Raw genomic sequence first — 23,537 nt, 5'->3', positions numbered from 1 at the left:
CCTTTCCAGATGGGATCCTGTCACATCCATGTCATCTAGCAAAACTCCCATTCTCCCCATGCATCATCATCATCATCTTAGAACTGCAGAACTGGAAGGGACCCTATGGATCACTGAGTCCAGCCCCTGTCAAGGAGGCCCAGCGGGGAACCAAACTTCCAACTGCTGGTTCCTCAGAAGAATACCTAGACCACTGAGCTATCCGGCAGATATTGTTTGTTCCTAACCTTTTTTTTTTTTTTTTTTGCCTGCATGAAAATGCAGTCCTTTTGCTTATCACTGAACCAAGCCTAAGTCTATGCATCATCCTCATCCTGGCAACGTTCAAACTGAATCCCTTTGCTTTAATGACCCCTAACTACAGATTAAAAATAGATTTCCCCCTTTAAAGCTGGCATGCGGTGCTCCTGTTACAGGGAGTTATTATACATGAAAAATGCAACAACCATCTCTCTTTAAAGCAAAAGGCTTTCTTTCTGCCCTGCTGATCAAATGCAGACACAAAGGCCTGTGTTGGTATGAATGTTAGTGCTCTCTCTCTCTCTCTCTCTCTCTCTCGTGTGTGTGTGTGTGTGTGTGTGTGTGTCCCCACTCCCCACAACCCAGCATCTCACTTATAATTTAAACCTTGCTCAACATCCATTTTCAGGACCACTCTTTGGTATTTGAAAGGCTTTCACGGCTGCTATATGAGAAAAAAAAAGATACTTTGTACAATATGTGGAGGAGAGTGAGGTCAGAAAGGAGATTATTAGGCAGAAAATGGAGCAGGTTGATTCAGTTTAAAAAAAAAAAAAACAGAAGAAGAAGAAGAAGAAGGGAAGGCCACGGCAGCTTTTGCTTCTGGCACTGGTGCTCTCTCTGCCGTCGGGCGTTAGCCGTTGATGCTGAACTTGGCCTCTCCTAGTTACAAAGGAAAAGCCTGGCAGCTCTCCTTTGGCAAAGCCTGCCCATTCCAATGCTCCTTGATGGATTCTGTATTAAGAAAACTGAAGGAATAGTCCCGTTCATTTTGGAGGAGAGCACATCTACCTGCTGAGATAAAATTAAGGCTAGAATCCTCTTCAAGGTACGTAGAAGGGACAGAAAATTGCTTAAGTGGCCCCCATATCCTGCCCAGAGACTTTCCTTCATGTGCTCTGCTCTTGCACTGGTTGAAAATCATCTTGCCAGAGGTAGGGAGGAACATTGTCTGATTGCTCTTACATGCCAGGATTCTGGCCTAATACTGCGGTAGCTGCCCTGGTTCTCTTAAAGAATAGGGACAGACAGTGCTCTTCTGTACTTTGACAAGATGCAGATTTTTGAGGAAGGGTACATCTGCCCACCTGTATGGTCTAGTGAAGTGTTTCCCAAGCTTGGGTCCCCAGATGTTCTAGGACTATAATTCCCAGAAATCCTGGTCAGCACAGCGAGTGGTGAAGGCTTCTGGGAGTTTTAGTTCAAGAACATCTTGGCACCCAAGCTTGGGAAACACTGGTCTAACCTGTAGACCAAAATGGTGGGCACTGGCCATCGTCCTGTTTACTTTTGATGACAGCCAAGCAGAAGATCTGTAACTTCTTTCGCTGACAGTCTTCTGGACGCCAGGCAGATGCTCTGGAGGCTGCACGATTGATTGGACTTAGTCCTCTGAGAAAGGAAAGAGAGCGAGAGAGCCTAGTTCTCAGAGGAGACGAATCTTAGATTCCTTCTCCTTGCCCCAATGGCTGGTCCTTATCCAAGGCTGCATTTCACAAATTGGTCAGAACTCTACAGGGGTTTCAATGGAGAGTGAGGAAAGCACAACCAACCAAGGAGTGAAATAGCAAAAACAAAACAAAACAAAAAAACCTTCACAGTTGCCTTTCTATATATGTCCAGCACAGTTTTGGATCTCTTTTAGGCTCAGATCTCTGCAAAAGCCAGGATGTTACTGCCCTGGAAGCCCCCCCCCCCTTTTTTGGAAGAAGGCACTATGCTAACCATTGTGTCAGAAGCGGCTAACAATACAACCGAGAGTCCTGAGCCCCCTTAAAGATGGACAGATGTCTTGTGGTGGTAGGGCCCATGGCCTCTAGTTTACTAAGATTTCTGCTATAATAAATCTCTTAGGAAGGTGCCTTAAGGTTTTCATTGGCAGCTCCAGCAACAAACAATCTAACTAAGCTTTCACCACATACTGGGGGTAGTTCTGATGACAACCACTTTGCACTCCAGCAGCTCACGCTGCACAGGGGAGTTTACTTCAACCTAAAATACCCGTAGGGCTGCAGCCTCAAGGATTTCCCCCCACCCAGAAAAAATTAAAACTGTAGCTGGAGGTTATGCTTTCTCTGTCACTCTCTTATTCCAAACTGTAACACAGCATTCTGTTCTGGCAGAGGGAACAATGGACTGGTGGCTGCAGGCTTATTTGTTCTCACTAGGCATCGACTGGATTTCTTTGGATAAGTGCTCATAAGTGCTTCAGACTAGTTGGAATTTCATCATCATCATCATCATCATCATCATCATCATCATCATCATCTATTATTATTATTATTATTATTATTATTATTATTATTATTATTATTATTATTATTATTATTATTATTATTATTATTATTATTATTATTATTATTATTATTATTATTATTATTATTATTATATCCAACCACTGCAAAGCACTCATACAAAGAGTTGACCAAAATAGAAGTAACAATTATTATTATTATCACTATGCAACTTCTATACCACCCCATTAATGTGAACACTCTCTAGGTGGTTCACAACACATCGGATCACATTAGAATCAACAATATACCATTAAAAATATAAAATATGTAACACAGACCTGAATAAAACCCAGTCACAAGCTCAAATACCTGCATTTAAATAGAATTAAAGGAATTTAAACCAAAACAAATAGTAGCAGCAGAACATTTTCACAGGGCAGATGGGTAATCCCAACAGCTTCATCTGGACTAGAGCTCCCTCAGCCCTGAGGGAAAACATGAAGACAATGTGTGGGGAAACAGGGAAAGAACTGCCCTCTGGAATCCCCCGGAGAGATCACCTTCGCCTCTCTGCCTCAGGTTGCACTTGTTGAATCCCTCCTCTGTCTCTTGACTTTGGCTACGAAATCCTTCCTTCTCTTTTAAACGTAGGAGCATTTGAAGGCCCGCCTCAAAGACCTGCACCCCATTAGAATGGTAGCTAAGTACACTGTGTAATGCTTTCTGGGGAGACATTTCCATACTTCTGCACTACAAAGTAAAGGCTCTTAGGAGAGTTTCCCGAGTCACATTAAGTGAAGAAGTATAATGAGAGCTTATTGTACCTGATTTTAAAAGTGAGTGGAATGTATTCTCATTCTCTCATTAATATTAGCACGTCAATTGTTCATTTCTGCTGAAAAGCAAGATTTGGCTTTGACTTTAGACCAACATAGAACTGGGCATATGAATTTGCACAGCGTATTAATCAAAGTAGATTTTTATAGCCTTTCTGAGGGCTGGTTATTTTAACAGGGCCCTTAGATCTCTGTTAGCTGAGCTTCAATATTCTGAACAGGTCAGTAGCATAGAGTCCTAGTGCCTGCTATTCTGGTCTGCCTAAATTGTTCTGAAAAGCAATGTTTGATTTTAAATATTCCAAAGTGATGAACTAGAGTTTTTAATGGAGGAGCAATACAGAAATGTGGAATAAAAGTTCAGAACTATTCTACAACTTAATCGTACATAGATTTATTTGGAAATAAATTGCATTTATATCAACAATTTAACGCCAGGTAATTCAGCAGATTAAAGATAATGTATATGAAATATCCTAAAAGCAGACAAGAGTTTTATTTTCCATCTAAAGCCACGGTGGGAGATGAATACATTTTGACATGTATTATTGTAAATGGGAAACGATGAATATGTTTTGAAATGTAATAATGTAGCAAGGAATATTTTATGAAATAATATGATTGTGAAGATCTAGCTTAAGATAAATATATTTTTGGTTGTATATATGCTTGGTGTGCTCTACCTTGATTATTTATAAACAGTACGTTTTAAATGCTATACATTCATTTAATTTTGATAAGACAGTTAACTCTCTTTCAATTAAGGGGTGATAAATATTAAATATGCTTGACAGAGGCTGGATAATGCCGATAGATTTCCTCATCCCAATTTTCCCTCAAGGTTTAGCAGTAACAACATTAAACTGAACTCTAAAAAAGAGCCCTTAATAATAAAACAGTAAAATGCAAACATAAGCACTCAATGGACTCCATTCTTGTTCCAGCTTGTTCAGGAAGGCAGTGTTAACAGGGCATGGAAGTGGACTGTGTGGCAGGACTGCACCCATCAAAAATCAGTTAGGTTCAATGACAGCACTCGGATATGGTGAGGAAACATTGCTGTCAACTAAGTGCTGCCTTATGGCAGTGCTCCCCAGCCTTGGGTCTCCAGATGTTCTTGGACTTCAATTCCCAGAAATCCTGGCCAGCAGAGGGTGATGGTGAAGGCTTCTGGGAGTCGGAGTCCAAGAACATCTGGAGGCCCAAGGTTGGGGACCACTGCCTTATGGGCATAGGAAGGGAAACCCCAACAGAAAACCACCAGTAATGTCTAACCCAGATCAGGCAGTGAGCAATGGCGTCTGTCTGTCCCCAGCTTAAGGATGACCAATCACAGTACCTAGCTGCAGGTAATAAATGGCAACCTACTTAGGCAGTGGAATTCAGTACATGTCCCTGAGTCTCAAATGAATTTTTATACCCACTCCTCTGTCACCCAGATTAACAAGGGCCATATTTGTGGTCTAGGAGGTGTGCCACATGTGGAAAGTCAGTTACATTCTCCCTGTGAAAGGCCTACTGCCACTGAAAGGAACATAGCGATGCTATTGGCCAAGGCCTGGGTTAGCAGGCAAGCTCAGGTGTGAGCAACCTTGTCCCCTAGGATCCCCTAGGATATGCGCTCGACCAAGATCCAAGCCAAAGTTCGCCTTCAGAGCCAGGAGTTCCCAAAAAGGCCACTTCAGCCCAAGGGGAAGGAATGGGCAAGAAGACAATAGGTTGCAAGAAATGGTCAACAGACAACGAGGAGACTGTGGCCCTCTTCTATAACGTTGATGATTCTCAAGGCCTAGAAAGCCTGTGCAGACTGTTACCACATTATATGAAAGCGCAGCTATGCACACAATTAGAAGGAGAAGGCATAAAAAGGGAAGTTGGAAAATGTTTATTTGGCCAAGAGCACTTCCCAGACGAATGCGGCAGACTTTTAAACATTAAAAACCATTCCTGAAGTCGGTACAGCAGAAATTCTTGAAATATATAGAGCAATCCACCATAAGCTACCAGGAATAAAGTTTGCAGAAAGTAAGAGAAATGGCAACCTTGTGGAATTTGATGGAACCTCTCCAACCCACAGACCATTTTCTCCCTGAAATAAATATGAAGAAGTATGTTTATAGTATAATTTCAAACCTAAGTCGAATTGTGAGCAATTTTCCGTCTGAAAGGAATGATAGTCAATTCACTTAGTTGCTGACTGATGGCTTGGCAGCAAATGTCTCTGAATTGCTACACATTCCATTAAGATCATGGGATGCAAAACCTGTTTGCTCCATCAGAGACGTTGCCTGATCGCTTATCTTTCGGAGCGAACTGGCCTCTCCCTGCAGTGGACCAAGCAGCGGTCGGAATGCCCGTGTGGTCACCTTCAGAGCCTGCAGCGTTCTGCGCTGACAGAGCTTGTCCTTGGCACCTATCTATAGAAGCCGCATGAAGTTTTGGCCTCCATCCTGGCCTTTCTTTTCCCCCGATGGTCCAACAACTCTCTTGCACTTAGGTATGCAACCTGTAGTGCATTCATCATTTCGTAATCCGAATCATCTTAGAGCCTCTTTGAGTAGCAACAGCTGCTGTATGTTGGAAGATTTCCCCCAAGCCTCGGGCACCGCTGTGCTTCACCCTCAAACACTTCTGTTGCAGCTGCCATTCACAAAGAATGGCTGCCGTGGAGGAAATCAGAAGAGGATCTTGCACCAGTCCCTGGGATTAGGGCAGAGACTGCATTTGACAGCAAATGACACTCTACTCCTCCTGCGAGGAAGAATATTTTTTCAGATATACAAAAAGCTCTTGTTGCACCGTCCAGATCAATTCCTGCCCTAATACATCCTCCCTCCCTCAGCCCCAGTGCTGCCTGAAGCAGGTAGTTTCAGCCTACTGAGCGACATAGGGAGCCCGGTGCAGACAGGCGTTGGTGGCACTAACGCAGAAGGCTGAGCAGTTCAAGTAGCTTCAGCATATTAGTGTGGCAGGGGCAAAAATCTTTCTTCCGAGGGCTCCATGGAAGGATCAGTGCAGGCCCGAGGCCACATCCTAAGTGATATGCACTGGGGCAGGCAAAAAGAGTCACGACTGGCCTTCCCCTTTCCAGTACCAAACACATGCTCACATGCATCCATGCATGCATGCAGATGAATTCACTCTGTTGCACACGAATACCCATTTCCCACCTCCATTCAGTTTGGGTGGGGACAGAAAGCTTCAAACGCACCCTCTCTGCGTGCAGAGGCTCCCTGGTAGCCTCTCACTGCAGGGCTCAGCTGGAAAGGAGATTTGCCAGGTAAAAGAGGAAGACAGCACAGTGCAGTTACTCTGCCTCAGAGCCTTCCCCCCCCCCGCCCCACTCAGACTAATGCTCCCAACAGCCCATTCCAGTCATGCTCCCTAATGCATACCAGACAGCTGTCTGGGAAGCTAAGAGGAGTGCGTTTTTTGCTGGTAAGCCATGCAGAGTGGGATGAGATCCCCTCATGCCCTGTCTTTCTTATGAAAACCACAGCAACGCTGGCAGTGGGGATGTGATGATGGCTCCCTCAGGAGCAACGGGGGTTTCCACAGCTGGCTGCCCAGAAGCCTCTGAAGTGCTGCCACGTGGCCTGCATTTTTATTATCGTTTATTCTGTTTATTTGATTTGCACCCTTACAATAAAATAAAAAAATTCCCAATAAATTTAGATGCCAGGCTAAGAGACCTGGCAGGCATTCAGTCCTTGATGTGCATTTAACATTCTGATATTCTGACACCCAGTTTTAATATTCTAGTATTGTAAAATAGTTTAATATTTTGTTGTTTCAACCGATTACATTTTTCATTGCAATACTGTTGATTTTACCTGTTTCTATACTTGTCAACTCTCCCAGGGCGTTGCCAGTTGGGTGGTGTTATAGAAATATTTTAACTATAGACACATACACTCAAGGAAGGAATTTAAAGGATTCTTTAGCTTGAGTCAAGTCTAAGCTAGATGCACTGATCGGTTTATGCAATTCAAAGAGTTAATTCATTATTAATCAACCAAAACTCGGTGGTGTTGACCTAAATCTAGTAGCTGAAATCCTGATGTGCGACTCCGCTGGACATAAATGGTGATAAGGTCATCACCCGGTGACATTCATTTTCATTTGATTTAGAAATTCCCACCCAACCCCTTCAGGTCTCAAGGTCCCTTAGGGATCTCTTCTGCCCAGAGAAAGCCTTTGGGAGTCTTGGGGTGGGGGTTGGAACAGTCTTTAATATCACTACCAGCTGCTCCCCCTCCATTTTGGGGGGCGTCCCCTACAATCCAACAGCCCTATTCAGGGGTGAAAACATGGGGTTTCTAGAATAGGAGTTTGGGATCCTCTCAGGGCTCCAGTTGGCAAATCGGGCGCCTTCCCTCTTATGCCGGCTTCCACAACTGTACCTAGCATAGGACACAGTATTCTGGAACCGCCCTTCAAGGGAGTTGTAGCAGAACAAGTGTCATCTCATCAGGCTTCATCACCTTTAAAGGGATAGGAGAGTATGCATCGTTCGTTGTGTGGTAGTGATAGGTACTTTGCAATTTCACCCCATATGAAGAGGAGCCATGTTACCACTTATGCCCCCCCACAAACCTGCTCCGCAGCTCAGCAGACTATATAAAGATTTACACAATACTGGTCAAGCCCACAATTCTCTACATAGCATCCAGCAGAGATCACCCCAAAGTGTTCCAGAAATCTCTGTCCAGACCTTCTATCTCCTGCCTACTCCCTCAGTCCCCCTACTTGCTTTCCTCTTCAGATGTACACCATTAGCATTCCCCAAAGACCCTCCTATCCTTAATTAAAAGCCTCCATTGAATACACTTCTGTATTCTTTTGACTGCACCCTGACGCTATTAGTGCTGAATTAGACAAGTGCATGAATGCATTTCATATATTAGGTTTTTTAAATGACTGTGATGCTGCACTGAGCAGTTATCAATTCAATTGCCTAGCTAACTTCAAGTCTTGTCAACATCAAGTCCTTAAAAAAAAGACAGAAAGCCATGAGTGTGGACACAGAACACAGAGGATGCACACATACGAAATGGCCAACATTCCCTAACAGTGTAGAAAGCGAGTTACAATTCTGCTAGTACCTTTCGATGAAGAACAATGGTGTACTAGCATAAGGAACCATCTGTCTGAAAGCAACTCTCGATCATTTGTTTTGTGGAGTGTTTAATAAATATAAATAACCAGTAAAACACTCTGAAGGAAGATGTCCTTTTAGCATTGTGGATAATTTTCTACTGGATAAATTCAAAGAGGGGGAAAAATTGCCTCCCTTATTCGGCAGAGTAGCAGACGACTCTGTTTTTTTGGTGACACTGTAGTATTGTTACCGATGTACTCCGCCAGCACAGTTAACCACGACACTTTTGCCCTTTCAGCTGGAACTTTACAGTATCACAGCCCAGCTTTCAAAGGCATGCTTCTGCCAATACCATGTAAACAGAGGGAATAAAAAAAGAACTAAAAGGTCAGGAAATCTCCCTCCCTCTCAGAGTACCTGAAAGCTAGGTAACAATACGGCTTCTGCTTCTCCCGTGAACTCTTCAGCAGTGCTGCTAACTTTAAATCCATTTTTTTAAAAAATAGAAAGAAAGCAAGAAAGCTCTATTGACAGATCTGTCAAAGGCTAGGTGGGTATGTCCTCTCTCTCTCTCTCTCTGCTAAGTGTGTTTCCAACCTTCGCAGGGCACGGAGTCAAGATACTTCCACGCTGGTGGTCAAACCTGCTGCCTGCTGTGATCAGAAAGTACTGAAGGTAAGGCACCCCTCGCTGTGTCCCCACCCCCAGCTGTGAGCAAAGGGAAATTTAAAAAAAACCCAACAACCTTACAGTGACTTTGCAAGAAATGTATGATCAGCCTTTAAGACCCATTGACATAACATTAAAAACAACAGGGAACAAGGATAATAGCATTTCCCCCAGACTGAGATATTGACATGAACCAGAAAAGCCCTGCTGAGCTGAAGGAAAGCCTTTTCAAGGCTTTGAATGCCATACAACAAGATACCGTACATCTAAATGCTAGAGTTTCAAGTAAGCAAGCCATGTGATTCAGGGCTAATTTTGAACTACCTTCGTACACTGTAACTTCTCCTTGAGAACGACTCCCAAATAAACAGTTTGAGAGCTCACTACGATTTTCTCAACCCTGACTTCATGTGCATCCATGGATGGAACAACTCAATAGCCTGTTCCATAACTCTATTACACAGAAGTACTTGGTTTGAAGACCTGGTCCTTCCAATGGTGATGAGACTACATTGGTATTCATATATAACCGTATTTTTTGCACCATAAGACACACTTCCCCCCCCCCAAAAAAGAGGGGTAGAAAGTCTGTGCGTCTTATGGAGCGAAGGTGGTCACTTCGCCCCCACTGGCCCCTTGGGGGGCAGCGTCGCAAGGGTCCGTGGGAGCCTTCCAGGACCCTTGCGACACTTCCCCACCCCCGACGGGGCCCGTGAGGGCGAAATAGCGACCTTCCAAGACCTTTTGAGAGGCTTGAAAGCCTCTCAAAAGGTCCTGGAAGCTGCCGATTCCCCCCCTGCACCCGTGGGGGGGTGGGGGCAGCGTGGCAAGGCTCCTGGAAGGCTCCCTCAGACCCTTGCCACGCTGTCCCCACCCCCCCACGGGCGCAGGGGGGGAAATCGCCAGCTTCTGGCGAAATAGCGACCTTCCAGGACCTTTTGAGAGGCTTGAAAGCCTCTCTAAAGGTCCTGGAAGGTGGCGATTTTACCCCCCCTGCACCCGTGGGGGGGTGGGGGCAGCGTGACAAGGGTCCGAGGGAGCCTTCCAGGACCCTTGCCACGCTGCCCCACCCCCCCACAGGTGCAGGGGGGGTTAAATTAGCCATTTCTGGGAGTGTTTTGAGGCTTCCCAAGCCTCAAAACATTGCCAGAAGCTGGCGATTTTACCCCCCCTGCACCCGTGGGGGGGTGGGGGGAGCGTCGGAAGGGTCCGAGTGAGCCTTCCAGGACCCTTACGACGCTCCCCCCACCCCCACGGGACCCGTGGGGGCGAAATCGCCACCTTTTGGGGCTCTTCTGAAGCTTCCCAAGCCTCAAAAGAGCCCCAAAAAGTGGCGATTTTGCCCCCTCTGCCCCCCCGGGGGAGGCAGGGTGAGTCTCCAAATGGTCCTAGAATGCACCCTAGGACCCTTTGGAGACTGACCCTGCCTCCCCTGGGGGACAGAGGGGGCGAAATCGCCACTTTTTGGGGGCTCTTCTGAGGCTTGGGAAGCTTCTGAAGAGTCCCAGAAGGTGGCAATTTCACCCCCTCTGGCCCCCGGGGGGGCAGGGGGAGTCTCCAAAGCATCCTGGAACACACCCTAGGACCCTAGAACCCTAGGGTGTGTTCCATAAGATGGACCTCTCCATAAGGCTCACCAAATTTTAGGAGAAGAAAGCAGATTATTTTTTTCCTGTTTTCTTCTCCTAAAAATTTGGCGCATCTTATGGAAAGGTGCGTCTTATGGAGCGAAAAATACGGTATTTTATATAGCTTCCCTGGTATATGGAAGTGTGCAACTGACCCATTTTTCAGTCCTGTTTGTGTAATACCATGCTGTCCATGTTGTAAATGTTGAAATCTGGACTGTGTGGCTAAAGATACTTGCTCTGTTTGAAGGGGGTCCAGAAAAGTTCTGGGACTGTTGTATTGCCCTATTCCACTTTCCTCCGTTGTGGAAACTTCAGCGTCAATTAGCATTCTATGAACACCTTCCAGTCTTCTTGCCAGGTTTGAAGAAGGCCAATCTATTCCCTGAATTAAAATGGCTGAAGTTTGTGTTAGACTGAATTGGGTTGCTGTCGTTCTGAAATTCAGTGAATATGGTTGAAAACCCCTATAACATTTATATATTCTAGTCACTGCTGTCCATAGTTGGACATAACCACAGAGAGGAAAGTGGAATAAATTATTTAATTCCATTGTCCTTTCATTGAATTATTTTATTCTTCCACTCAGGTAAATGCACTTTTCTCCTCAAAGCACGATGTAGTGAGAGAGATGCTGGCTGGCTGAAGTTAGTGAATTTGATGAACAATTGGAGTGAACATCTTTGCAATTATGCGTGTTATCCACTTAACCACAATGGCTACATATTCTCAGCTCTAAAAAAAGACATATTTACGGTATATGATTTTGATATACATAGACTCTCCAAGATAATATAAGGCTGCGTCAAGTTACTGGCTAAGTATAATGGGAAGTGGGTTGACAATCACTGGATATGAAAATTCCATCCATGGAAATTTCTACAAATCAAGGAAAATTATCAAGCTATGCCAAAAATCTGTTAATACTCACCACCGGCAAATCACAAACCAGCTTGATATGGCCAAACAACTGACCACAATTACACCTAAAATGATGGAGACCAGAGAATCCTTGGAAAGTTTCCCAGAAGCTGAAATGATAAAATGCTGGCTTTTATTTCTCTTAGGGGAAAATAAGAGTTTTACTGTATGCAGACAAGACTTAGTAAGGCTGTAAAGTCAATGAATTTACCTCAGAGCTCTCTTGGTACTGTTTAAAACCCAGCACTATTTTGGCACGCTCAGTGCTATGAGCCCTGTTTTGGGTTTGGTCTGTAAATTTAGGTGATCCTTGACACCCAGCACTGTCCTCTTTGCAGTTCTTAGTCCTCCAGTTTGTGCAATTCCTATGCAGGGTCAGTCAGATAACCTTTGAAAGACTTGGAGAGCAAATTGCCCCTACATTACTTCTGCACCATAGAATGATATCATTATTTTGCCGCTACCTTGAAACATTTTTGAAGCCATCTGAATTTGACATCAAAAGATTGCATGTCATGAAAACTGAAAGACCAAAATAAAAATAATCAAAACCAAGAACACTACAGACCATTGGATTTACTTGCAAAGTGCCTCAGTTCTGTACATGAGGTTTTCTTTTCCGATTTTACCAACCAAAATCAACCTCGCAGGGAGCAGGGACCTATTTTCATGGTCCGCTCTCGAAGGCTACTGGATCCAGCTGGATTCCAGAATGCCATGAGAGGTGTTATGGCTGACCTGGCTGGCACTCCTGTCGAGGCTCTGGTTGACGGCTGGTTTGCTGCCGCGGCTAGGGCTGTAGACACGATCGCACCTAAATGCCCTCTCCAATGCAGAGCCCGCCCGGCACCCTGGTTTAACTGTTGAAGCGGTTTAGGAGACAGCTAGAGTGCAAGTGGAGAAAGGATCCGACGGATTATAATTGGATAGCTGTCAAGGTCGCTACTAACCTTTACCTGGCTAAGATAAAGGCTGCCAGTCGAGCAAACTTCGCTAACCGGATAGGCGAAGCGTCCAACCAGCAGGCGGAACTATTCCGTATTGTGCGCGACCTATCCAGAATTGGTCCGGGTGATGGGCCTCCCCCTAGTTTTTTACCATACCAATTTGCAGCATTTTTAAAATCTAAAGTGGAGGCCATCCGCCAGGACCTGTCTCCTTTTTTGAACACAGTGAGTCGAGCTGAGATGTCCAGCGCTCCGTCTTGCCCGGTGGCTTTTGATTCCTTTCAGCCTGTCACGCCTGACACTGTGGCCAGGGCGCTTGATTGCTGTCGTGCCACCACCTCCTCTTGACCCTTGGCCGGCCTGGCTAATCAAAGCAGCCAGGCCTACAACCATGGAATGGGCCACTGTAATAATTAATGGGTCTTTCCTGGAGGGCAGGTTTCCATCTGCCCTCAAGGAGACACTCATTAGGCCCATTAGGAAGAAACCCAGTTTGGCGGCTGTAGGCCCGTCGCCAATGTTTCTTTCTTAAGCAAAGTGGTTGAGAGGGTAGTGGCCGACCAGCTCCAGGCGCACTTGGATGAAACAGATGCCCTGGATCCATTTCAGTCGGGCTTCAGGCCACGCCATGGTAGAGAAACGGCATTGGTCGCCCTGTGTGATGACCTGTTGAGGGAGGCTGACAGGCAAAGTGTCTCTGCTGGTCCTCTTCGACATCTCAGTGGCCTTTGATACCATTGACCATGGTATCCTCCTGGGGAGGCTCTCTGAGCTGGGAATTGGTGGCCTGGCACTGGCCTGGCACTGGCCTGGCTCCGTTCCTTCTTGGAGGACCGTCCCCAGAGAGTACAGCTTGGGGAGAGTGTTTCGGCTCCGTGGAGTCTCAATTGTGGGGTTCCACAGGGGTCAATTATCTCCCCAATGCTGTTTAACATCAATATGAGGCCCCTGGGTGGGGTCATCAGGGGGTGTGGAGCATCGTGTCATCAGTATGCTGATGACACTCAGCTCTACATCTCCTTATCTCCAACTGCAGGAGATGCTGTTCTGTACCTTCAGCGATGCCTGGGTACTGTACTGCAATGGATGCAGGAAAATGGGCTGAGGCTGAACCTGGACAAGATGGAGGTACTGAGGGTGGGCGCCCCCACAGTTGGGGGCCTGGGAAACTCCCTCTCTTTTGGGGGGTGACTCTTGCCGCCAAGGATGGGGTCCGCAGCTTGGGGATCAATCTGGACCTGGCGCTCACTATGGAAACTCAGGTGGTGTCGGTGGTCCGTACCGCCTTTTTTCACCTTTGGCAGATAGCCTAGCTGAGGCCATATCTCGATGTTGGTGCACTCACTACCTTGGTGCATGCGCTCGTAATCTCAAGATTAGACCACTGTAATGCGCTCTACGTGGGGCTGCCTTTGAGGCTGTTGCGGAAAATCCAGGTGGTGCAGAATGCAGCGGCCAGACTACTTAGTGGAATGAAAAAATACCAACACATCTCACCCACTCTGACCGCACTGCATTGGCTGCCCATTCGGTTCCGCATCAACTTCAAAGTGTTGATACTTACGTACAAAGCCCTAAACGGTTTAGGGCCTTGATACTTGGTGGAACACCTACTCCCATCAAGAACTACCCGTATCACTCGATCGAGTCAGGAGGTGAGGCTGAGGAGCCTGATGCCGAGGGAGGCCCATAAGGAAAAAACAAGAAATCGGGCCTTCTCGGTGGTGGCTCCTCGCCTCTGGAACAACCTTCCTCCAGAGATTCGTGAGGCCCCGTCGCTGGGTATTTTTAATACCCATCTCAAAACTTGGATGTTCAAGCAGGCTTTCCCTCCAGATAACACTTAACCTTTTCTTCTTTAATTTATTTTTTGTTATATTGCCACCTTGAAAATATATCTACTGCTTATTGTTGGCTGCCTATTGTTATTGTGTACAGTATATTGGTTTTTTGTTATATGTACATTTTATTGTGTTTATATATCTGGAAGCCGCCTAGAGTGGTCATTTTGAACAGATAGGCAGGGTATTAAATAAATAAATAAATAAATAAATAAATAAATAAATAAATAAATAAATAAATAAATAAATAAATAAATAAATAAATAAATAAATAAATAAATAAATAAACCTCAATAACAAAAGCTAAGTTTATGGCTGAGCCACAGTATACTTCTTGCAGCTGTTCTCGATGGCCATTGCTCCAACATCCCACTGCCAGCAAGGCTGCCTGCTAAGCTGTTGCTTTGCTTGAAGTCTGTGGCAGTGAAAAACCAAAAAATGAAGGGGGCGGGGCTTGTCTAATGATTAAATTTGCCAAACAAACAACAGGACAGTCCAGGAGAATCCTGCCCCATTTTATTTCTTATTTATCAATTTCTTTGGGGTGGGGTGGGGGTGTCAACTAAGAATGATGTACAGTGGTGCGTCGCATAGCGACGATAATCGGTGCAGCAAAAATCGCTGCAAAGCGATTTCATCGCTATGCAATATTAAAAAGCCCATAGGAATGCATTGAAACCCCTTCAATGCATTCCTATGGGCTTCAGACTCACCTTTAAGCAAAAATCCTCCATATGGTGGCCATTTTCGCTGCCCGGTAAGCGAGGAATCCGTCCCAGAAAACAGCGGGCGGCCATTTTTTTTCCACGGCGGCCATTTTGGAACCGCCGATCAGCTGTTAAAAAAATCATCGCTTTGCGATGATCGTAAGCGAAACAGGGTACTGATCATTGTAAAGCGATTTTTCCCCATAGAGAACATTGCAAAGCGATCACAAAAGTGATTGCAAAAAGTTAATTGCTATGCGATTTCATCGTTAAACGGGGTGCCCATTAAGCGAGGCACCACTGTATATAGTGGTATGTTTGACGATGTTCCATAACATTCCCCAACATTTTAAAGATATTGACATCTTGTTATTTTACCAAGAACTTGGAAACACCTCCTGTCTATCTACGTATTAACAACCTCATGGGAAGCTCAAGGAAACATGTTGCAGTGAGATACAGTGGTGCCTCACTTAACGAGCGCCCCGTACAGTGATGAATTCGCATAGCGATCCCTCTTCCAGGATCGCTAATGCGAAGGCATCGCGTCGGCCCCAATGGGCGAAATTCGCATAGCGAAGATCGGTAAGCGTTTCACTTACCGACCTTCGCTTTGCGACCCGCGGATCAGCTGTTCAGCGGGTCCAAAATGGCCGCCGGAACACCCTAAATGGCCGCGGGCAGCGTTTTCGCGCCCTTGGTAAGCGAGGGGAGGGCGCGAAAACGCTGTGCGCGGCCATTTCGGGTGTTCCGGTGGCCATTTTGGACCCGCCGAACAGCTGATCCGCAGTCTCGCTGTGGCCGAAATGGCCGCGCGCAGCATTTTCGCGCCCTCCCCTCGCTTACTGAGGGCACGAAAATGGCTGCCGGACCCGGAAAACATCACTGTACGGTGAGTTTTAATGTGTTCCAGTGGCTTTTTTTGATCCGTACAGCGATGTTTTCACATAGCGAAGGTTAATCCGGAATGGATTAACCTCGCTATGCGAGGCGCCACTGTACTACTTTTTGACAGCAGATAGATAACTGTTTTCAGACAACAAGCTCCACAGATGTCCAATGGGTTCTCTTCCTGTTCAGCTTTCAGCTTGCGAGCCTCCCCATATAGTTTGGAAAAGAAATCTACATAGAAAAGTGATAGCTTTGTTCCTGACGTAGGCCAGGATGGGCAAGTGTGGTTCTCCAGATTTTTTTCATCCTGGAACACTTGCCATCCCTAATCAGCTTGAGGGATTATAGGCGTTGTAAGCGAAAACCACCCGGAGGGTCACAGTCTGATATCTTAGAGCTGCAGAGATGGAAAGGGCCCTATGGATCTTCGAGTCCAGCCCTTTTCAAGGTCAATGGTTTAGATATATCCACAGCAAAATATCTAAACCAGGGGTGTCCAACCTTTCACCTTCCCTGGGCCACATTAGAAAATGAAAATTTGGTTTGGGCTGCATGGGGGGGCAGCCCTAGCCATCCTCTGCAGCCCCGCTCCAAGCATGTTTACCGGCAGCTGCGATCTCAGACAGCAGAGGCTGCCAGCTTCGACTCCGGTGGCTTTATGGGGCCGGGAGGGGGTCCACCTATTGACGGGGATGGGACAATGCAGTCACACAGCCCCCCTCTCTCCTCCCCTCCCACTCCTTCCTTCCCTCTCCCCCCTACCATTGTGATGTCCTCCATCCGCATTCCGACCGCAAGCGCCGGCAGTGTAACTTGAAACTTTGGAATTTCTTTTAAAATAAAAAATTGCACTGGACCGCATTATGAGCCAACCTGGGCCGCATGCGGCCCTTGGGCCGCAGGTTGGACAAGCCTGATCTAAACCATAGACCTACCCAGTGTACCTGTCATCCCTAATCAACATGAGGGATTATCAGAGTTGTAGGCCAAGACCACCTGGAGGGGCATAGTTGCCTGGTCCTTCTTGAGACATTTTACCCAGCCTCAGCCTGACCTACTGTGTTGTGACTGGAACATCCCACGTAAGCTGACCCTGAGATCCTCACAGAATGAGCAGAGGCAAAAGTAACAAATAATAATTTAAGAGATAGTGATTTAAGCAAATCCCAAACTTAAAACTGAATTGAGGTTATATGGCTGCACAGCACAAAATATTACCAGACCCTTTTTTACAGATTTTAAGAGCATTTCAGCCGGAAGACTATTGGAAATAATTAGCACATACTAATCACTTCTCGGATGCATTAGATCTGTGTGACGCCTAACACTCCAATCAGTTCCAATTTCTGAACTCTGTAGAGCAGGGGTCTCAAACATGCGGCCCAGGGGCATTTGCAGCCCGCCGGATAATAGTTTGTGGCCCCCGCCTTGCCTGCCCCCCCCGGAAGCACTCACGTGCCCTCTGCTGTCAAGAGTAAAAAAAAAAGCCTCGCCTCACTCGCTGGCTCTTTCCCAAGACAGCGCCTCTTGCACCCTCCATCTAGAACTGCAGCCTGCCAGCCAGCCCGCATGAGTGTGCCTTTTTTTGAGGGAGGGACCCTCAGAGGAAGGTTGCTGGACCTCTGTGTGTCTGTGTGCATGCGCACACCTGTGGGGGCCCCGCCCCGTTCTGTTTAATTTTGCAGGTACCAATGAGGGCTTTTTTCCTTTGGCAAGGCGATTCTGTGAGGCTTTAAAATTTTTTTTTAATGTCATGCCCTTCTTCCCCCTCCCCCCGCTAGGCAGTTGCTGGCACTCCCTTCCTTCTCTGTTTCTTCGTCCTGCTGCTGCTGCTGGTAGTGAAGAAGAAGCCGGAGGGGGTCATGGCCGGCGACAAGGGTTCGCACACCCCTCCTCCTCCTCCTCGGAGCCCCAGCCGGGCTAAGGAAATGCCTGGTTGGCTTCCTTGGGCTCTTGCTCCGCTTGGTGGAAAATCTGATGTGGCCCAGCCTCACCCAGACTCTGCTTCCAGCGGCCCCCAGGTAAATTGAGTTTGAGACCCTTGCTGTAGAGTAATATACAGACACCAAGCACCTCGAGATGTGCTTTAGTTCACTTGAAGAGAAAGGCTGGCAAACGGCAAGAACGCCTGCCTCTGAATACAGCTCACTAGCTATGTCCTGTGGCCTTTTGGACTATTGGCTGCTTGGAAATACAAATGCAGAATCCAAAGTACATAGCTTGTGAGTTGCACTGAACTTGGTGGACCACACGTTGCATAAGACCCTTAAGCAGACAGTCTCTCTCCCCCCCCCGTGGCTACAGATTCCTATTAAAAAAAAACAAATAGTAGATTTTCAGGGAGACCATCGGTCCATCTAGCTCAGTACTTCTAGCGCAGAGTGGCAATTGCTGTTTCTTTTATTTATTAATTAATTATTTTATTTCTACCCTGCCCCTCTAAAGAGAGTCTACTCAGGGCAGCTTACAAACAGTTATAAAACATCATAAAAATAATCATCATAAAACAATCACATAATTAAATCAACAAATTTAGAAGTTCAAGATGGAGAAAAAGGAAAACTAAAGAAGAAAAGAATCACGTGTCGACTGGAGGGAAGGCCTGCCTAAAGAGCCAAGTCTTTAAATGACTCTTAAAAACACCCAGCGAGGGTGCCAGGGTGATTTCCGGTGGCAAGGTGTTCCTTCAAGTGGCCACTGCCGAGGTCTGGTTTCTTGTTCTTTCTTTCCAGGCCTCTCTCAGCATTAGGCCCCTCAGCCGTCTTTCCTGGCTAAAACGGGTGACTCGGGTAGATCTAGGTGGGAGAAGGCGTTCCACCTTGTATCGAGGTCCTAAACCATTTAGGGCTTTATAAGTCATCATTAACACTTTGAGGTGGATGTGAAAATGAATGGAAAGCCAATGCAAGGCGGCCAGGATGGGAGAGATGTGCTGGCATTTTCTCGTCCCATTGAGAAGTCTGGCTGCCGCATGTTGCACCATTTGAAGTTTCCGCAGCAGCCCCAAAGGTAGAGTGCATTGCAGTGGTCTAATCTCGAGATTACGAGCGCATGGACCAGAGTGGTGAGCACCCCAACATCAAGACAGGGACACAGCTGGGCAATCCGCTGCACATCGAAATAGGCGGAGCGGACCACTGATGCCACCTGGGTCTTCAGATGTACTCCCAAGCTGCAAACCTCACTCTTCGTGGTGAGAGTCACCCCCCCCAAAGAGTGGGAGTTTCCCAAGCCACAGATGGAGGGGCCACCCACCCTCAGGACTTCCATCAGTTCCAGACACGAATCTCTCTCCATTTCTATCCAGAACTGACAAAAATTACTAATGGGGATTACAAACCCCAGAGGCTGACAGCCAACCCAGCTAGCGCTTGCAGATGGCAGCGGTGGAACTTGGGACCTTCTGAATGTCATGCAACTGAGCTATTTCCCTCAGGGGAAGGAATCATTGGGTCATTTTGCTGCCAACAGAATCTGGACTTTTCTATAGCACACACCATCGCACTGCGGCCCTGAACAGCAATCATATTTAAATAATGAGTGAGAGAGACAATGGGTATTATTTGTTCATAGCAATAAAGGCTTCTCCTGTTTTACTGTTTATAAGTGGCATGCTGCTAAATTCCTTCCTGCTTTATTCTTCCCTTTGCACGAGTCCATAAGCCAGCTGTTATTGTTATGCGCTAACAAGTTGGAACCAGGCTTGCAAACTGAGATATTTAAGCAGAGCTTTTTTACTAGTTCCACAACCTCAGTGAGTTTCTATGGCCAAGCAGGGATTTGAATCTAGGCCTCCTGCGTCCTAGTCCCTCACTCTATTTCCTATGCAATACCGGGGATTTAAAAGCCAAATAAGAAGTTGAAAGTTTCATTTGATGCCTGAACTTGGGATTCTGGTTTGCTCTGAAACAATCAAGGATTCATATGCTGGTTTATGATCCTTGCTTTTCTGGAAACAACATGCTTGTGTGTGGGGTGTGTGTGTGTGTGTGTGTAGACCCTGAAGCTCACACACAGCCCTGAGCCATTCACTGCCACTCAGATTAAGCAGTTTGCAGCAGTTTGCCCCCGTCTGTTGTACTTCTGCGACCTTCAGTATAGAAAAATGCTGTCATCGCTTGGTTTTATAATGGGGATAACATCTAGATTTGGGGAAATCGCCATCTGAGCACTGAACTGAGTTAATTCAGACAGATTTGGGAAATATTTGTACCAGCTCAGGGCTCTTCCAAATCAGGACTTCTCTTACTAGAACTGGAATATGAATACTCCTGACCGTGTTTTAGTAATTTGGATTAGGAGGGCTGTCAGGTGTAAATGATACTCTAGTATTTCCTCTTAGTTTTAGGATATAAAGTGTCAATTAGTAAAGCAATGGGGCCATCTTACCTCTGCACGATTTCCCATCTTCTGCCAGTTCATAGGGATTGCGGCAAAGACAGAGGAAGATGCCTTTGCTGTTCACACATTCAGCAGAGGAATGGCATGGAGGATCGGCTTTGTTTTCACATTCATCCACATCTAGAGAGAAATGCAAAGATGATGAAGTTATATAGCCAAAATATCTTCCTGATTCCAAGATGTGGTGAAGCAACACAACATAACCAATACCGAGGATCAAAAGTTACACCACTGCAGTGCCACAAAGCATAACACTGCGGAATACGGTAAAACATGGATGCTCCGCTTTGGCCCTCCAGATGTTTTTCCCCCATGGCAGGTTACAGAAGCCCAGCCAGCATATTGGGGGGGGGGGGGGGAGTGTCACTAATTCTAGGAGGTGAAGTTCAGAAGAGCTGGAGAGCCAAAGAACCACTACTTTCAAGCACATGTTTAAAGCTAGAGAAAACCCTATAATAAATCTTCCATACAAGTATGCTATTTATCTATTCATGGGGAGGGGGGGCAATAGGTTCTTCTCCAAAAAAAAAGGACTCTCCCCTCCCCGAGTTCATTCTGTAGAATTACTACAGAGTCCCAGCTGTTGAAATTTGGCAAACTGATCTTAAAAATGCCCACCGTCCAAGGACTGTCAGACAGACGTGTTTTGCAGCTTTGGCTCTACAGGCTGGGTTATATTTGTTAGATTTTTGACCTGGTGCATCAGAAGACCATATCTGCCATTGTAAGCTGTACCACCCAGCATCCCCCTTTGTCTGCATGGTGTCTCAGAGCATGGAAGGGCTACATTGGCCTTCTGTATCCCCTGCAAGATTTCAAAGGTATTCAAGGAACCATGAAGAAAGAAGATATCCCTGCACGATGACACCTCCTGAACAACGCAGTAGGTAGGGGACCCACAGGCAAAGCAGGGGCCTTCTGGTGGCTAAGTGCAACTGTTTCCTCCTGTTCTTGCTCCTCCTTCTCCTTCTCCTTCTCCTTCTCCTTCTCCTTCTCCTTCTCCTTCTCCTTCTCCTGATCATCATCATCATCATCATCATCATCATCATCATCATCATCATCATTTCTTTCTTTCTTTCTTTCTTTCTTTGTTGGGGGAAAGAAAAAGGATGAACAGCCACACTCTACAACTATTTGTGCTTTGCAGTGGCATAGCTGTGGCGCAATCAGCTGTACATATGAAACTGGGCAAGGAGAGAGGTCTCTTTGGCATTTTAAGTGAGAATCCTATTGAAGCTTGGGCATGTGTTGTAAACCAGCTTGGGTCCCGACCCTAGGAAAAGGCAGCATATAATATGTATGTGTATGTGTGTGCATACACATAAATATCTTATAGGACACCTTTTTCTCAGGGAATATATATCAGAAAATGCATTCTACCCACATATAGAGAGAGGCAGTGTCTGTGAGTTGGGAATATATGTGTGAACACCAGCTTCCAGCAGGTGCTTGGTCACCAATTTCAGTGGCTTTTGGCTAGCTGCTCCCTAAAACAACTCCATAAAGTCAGTCAGTCAGTCAGTCAGTCAGTCAGTCAGTCAGTCAGTCAGTCAGTCAGTCAGTCCTTCCTTCCTTCCTTCCTTCCTTCCTTCCTTCCTTCCTTCCTTCCTTCCTTCCTTCCTTCCTTCCTTCCTTCCTTCCTTCCTTCCTTCCTTCCTTCCTTCCTTCCTTCCTTCCTTCCTTGTGGGTGACCATGGAACAAAGGAAAGGCTAATTGTCTGAGAACAAAGGAATCAACAGCGCAAATGTCTGAACCAGCGGAACCTACAGGCAATGCCCTGAGAGCTCTTTTTATGGACTTAGCATGAGTTACATAGTATCTTGTTAGAATTCAGATAGGATACTGATTACCTAATCATAACTAGGATTGGCTGAAATAACTTTTTGATCTTATGCTCCACCTCTAAGCAAAAGGGCAGAATAAGGGGTTACCACGACCGCTAACAGCTGCCGCTTCCTGCCAGGTGTGTATGCACATCACTGGAACAGAATGCAGCTATGTACAACCTTTAAGCAGAAGTTTCCCACACTTCCTTCCTTTATCTCTCATATCGATGACTAGCAATAACAATCAAGGAAAGTGAACATTTTCTTAACTGTAATTTTATTGTTTAGCTTAATCATTTACTTCACCATTTTTGTAGCAATGGGAACGTGTTGCATAAACAAGCATGAAGCACAGGAAGAGCTTCACATTGTTGAGGGAAAGAAAATGGATGAACAGCCACACAAGCAGTCTTTGGTAATATTTGTTTTGTCTTATTTTGCATACATCCTATTAGAGTTCATTGTTTCCATATGATAGATAGATTGCTGCTTATTTGCATTGTTTAACTTAACTTATTATAGAATCTGTGGATATGATTCATGGTATCTATTCATGCAACTTATTCATTCTGTATGTTGCTAGAGCATCCATCTGCTTTAAGGCGCTAGTGGGGAGGTCTTATAATAATTCATTTAATTCATCAACAACTTCATTTCATGGCATGGCATTCAGGTGGATGGAACTGAGGGGGCTTCATAGGATGTTGATAAAAAGAGAGGGCTACACGATTCTCCCTTTTCATCAACAGCATTATCTGAACCTCTTTTTCTTCCAAGGAATGTTGATAACCAGACTTCATGGAAGATCAACATTAACTCATGCATGCAAATGCATTCATCACCCATTGTAACATCTTCCTGAATATTGGATTATTACATTTCTGCTCTCCCTCATGTTTTCCTTAAGGTTGAATATGTATGTGCATGCATAAGCTGGTGAATTCTGTATACAGTGATTTAGAGAAGTGCAGTGTAAGATAGTCAGCAATTGTAATCTTTCATTTGGACTTTGGATACAGTAGGGGATGTTCTTGTGAAGGACAACTTTAGGAAGATGTTTGCCTCAGTCCTGAGTCGTTTCCCAGTCTCCCTCTTGAGCTGGTTGAGCCAGGCTCTCAGATGATGCAGCATATGTGGTGGCATCAACAGAAGTGTAGCGTCCAGGTCAAGGGAAGTAATGCTGAAGGAGAGTGGGAGCCAATGAGAGGACGGAAGGTGGAGCCAAAGGGGGAGGGGGCTGAATATAAAGGCTGGTGTATAGGGTATGGAGAGAGATTCTGTGAGTGAGACA

The 23,537-nt window shown here is 45.8% G+C and overlaps 1 protein-coding gene across 1 annotated transcript in view; it reads right to left on the bottom strand.

The window, feature by feature from the left end:
• Positions 1–23,537, bottom strand: part of TPO (thyroid peroxidase) — a 90,983-nt gene that overhangs the window by 5,093 nt on the left and 62,353 nt on the right. The window contains exons 11-12 of the mRNA XM_078388914.1: positions 20,408–20,539; positions 11,643–11,742 (exon numbers count right to left, since the gene is read on the bottom strand). Coding sequence (XP_078245040.1) covers positions 11,643–11,742; positions 20,408–20,539 — 232 coding nt within the window. The remainder of the gene's footprint in view (positions 1–11,642; positions 11,743–20,407; positions 20,540–23,537) is intronic.

Source organism: Pogona vitticeps, chromosome 1 (genome assembly GCF_051106095.1).
Source record: "Pogona vitticeps strain Pit_001003342236 chromosome 1, PviZW2.1, whole genome shotgun sequence".
Classification (NCBI taxonomy): Eukaryota; Metazoa; Chordata; class Lepidosauria; order Squamata; family Agamidae; genus Pogona; species Pogona vitticeps.
The sequence above is the reverse complement of the archived record's forward strand: the minus strand, read 5'-3'. Positions and strand labels throughout refer to the sequence as shown.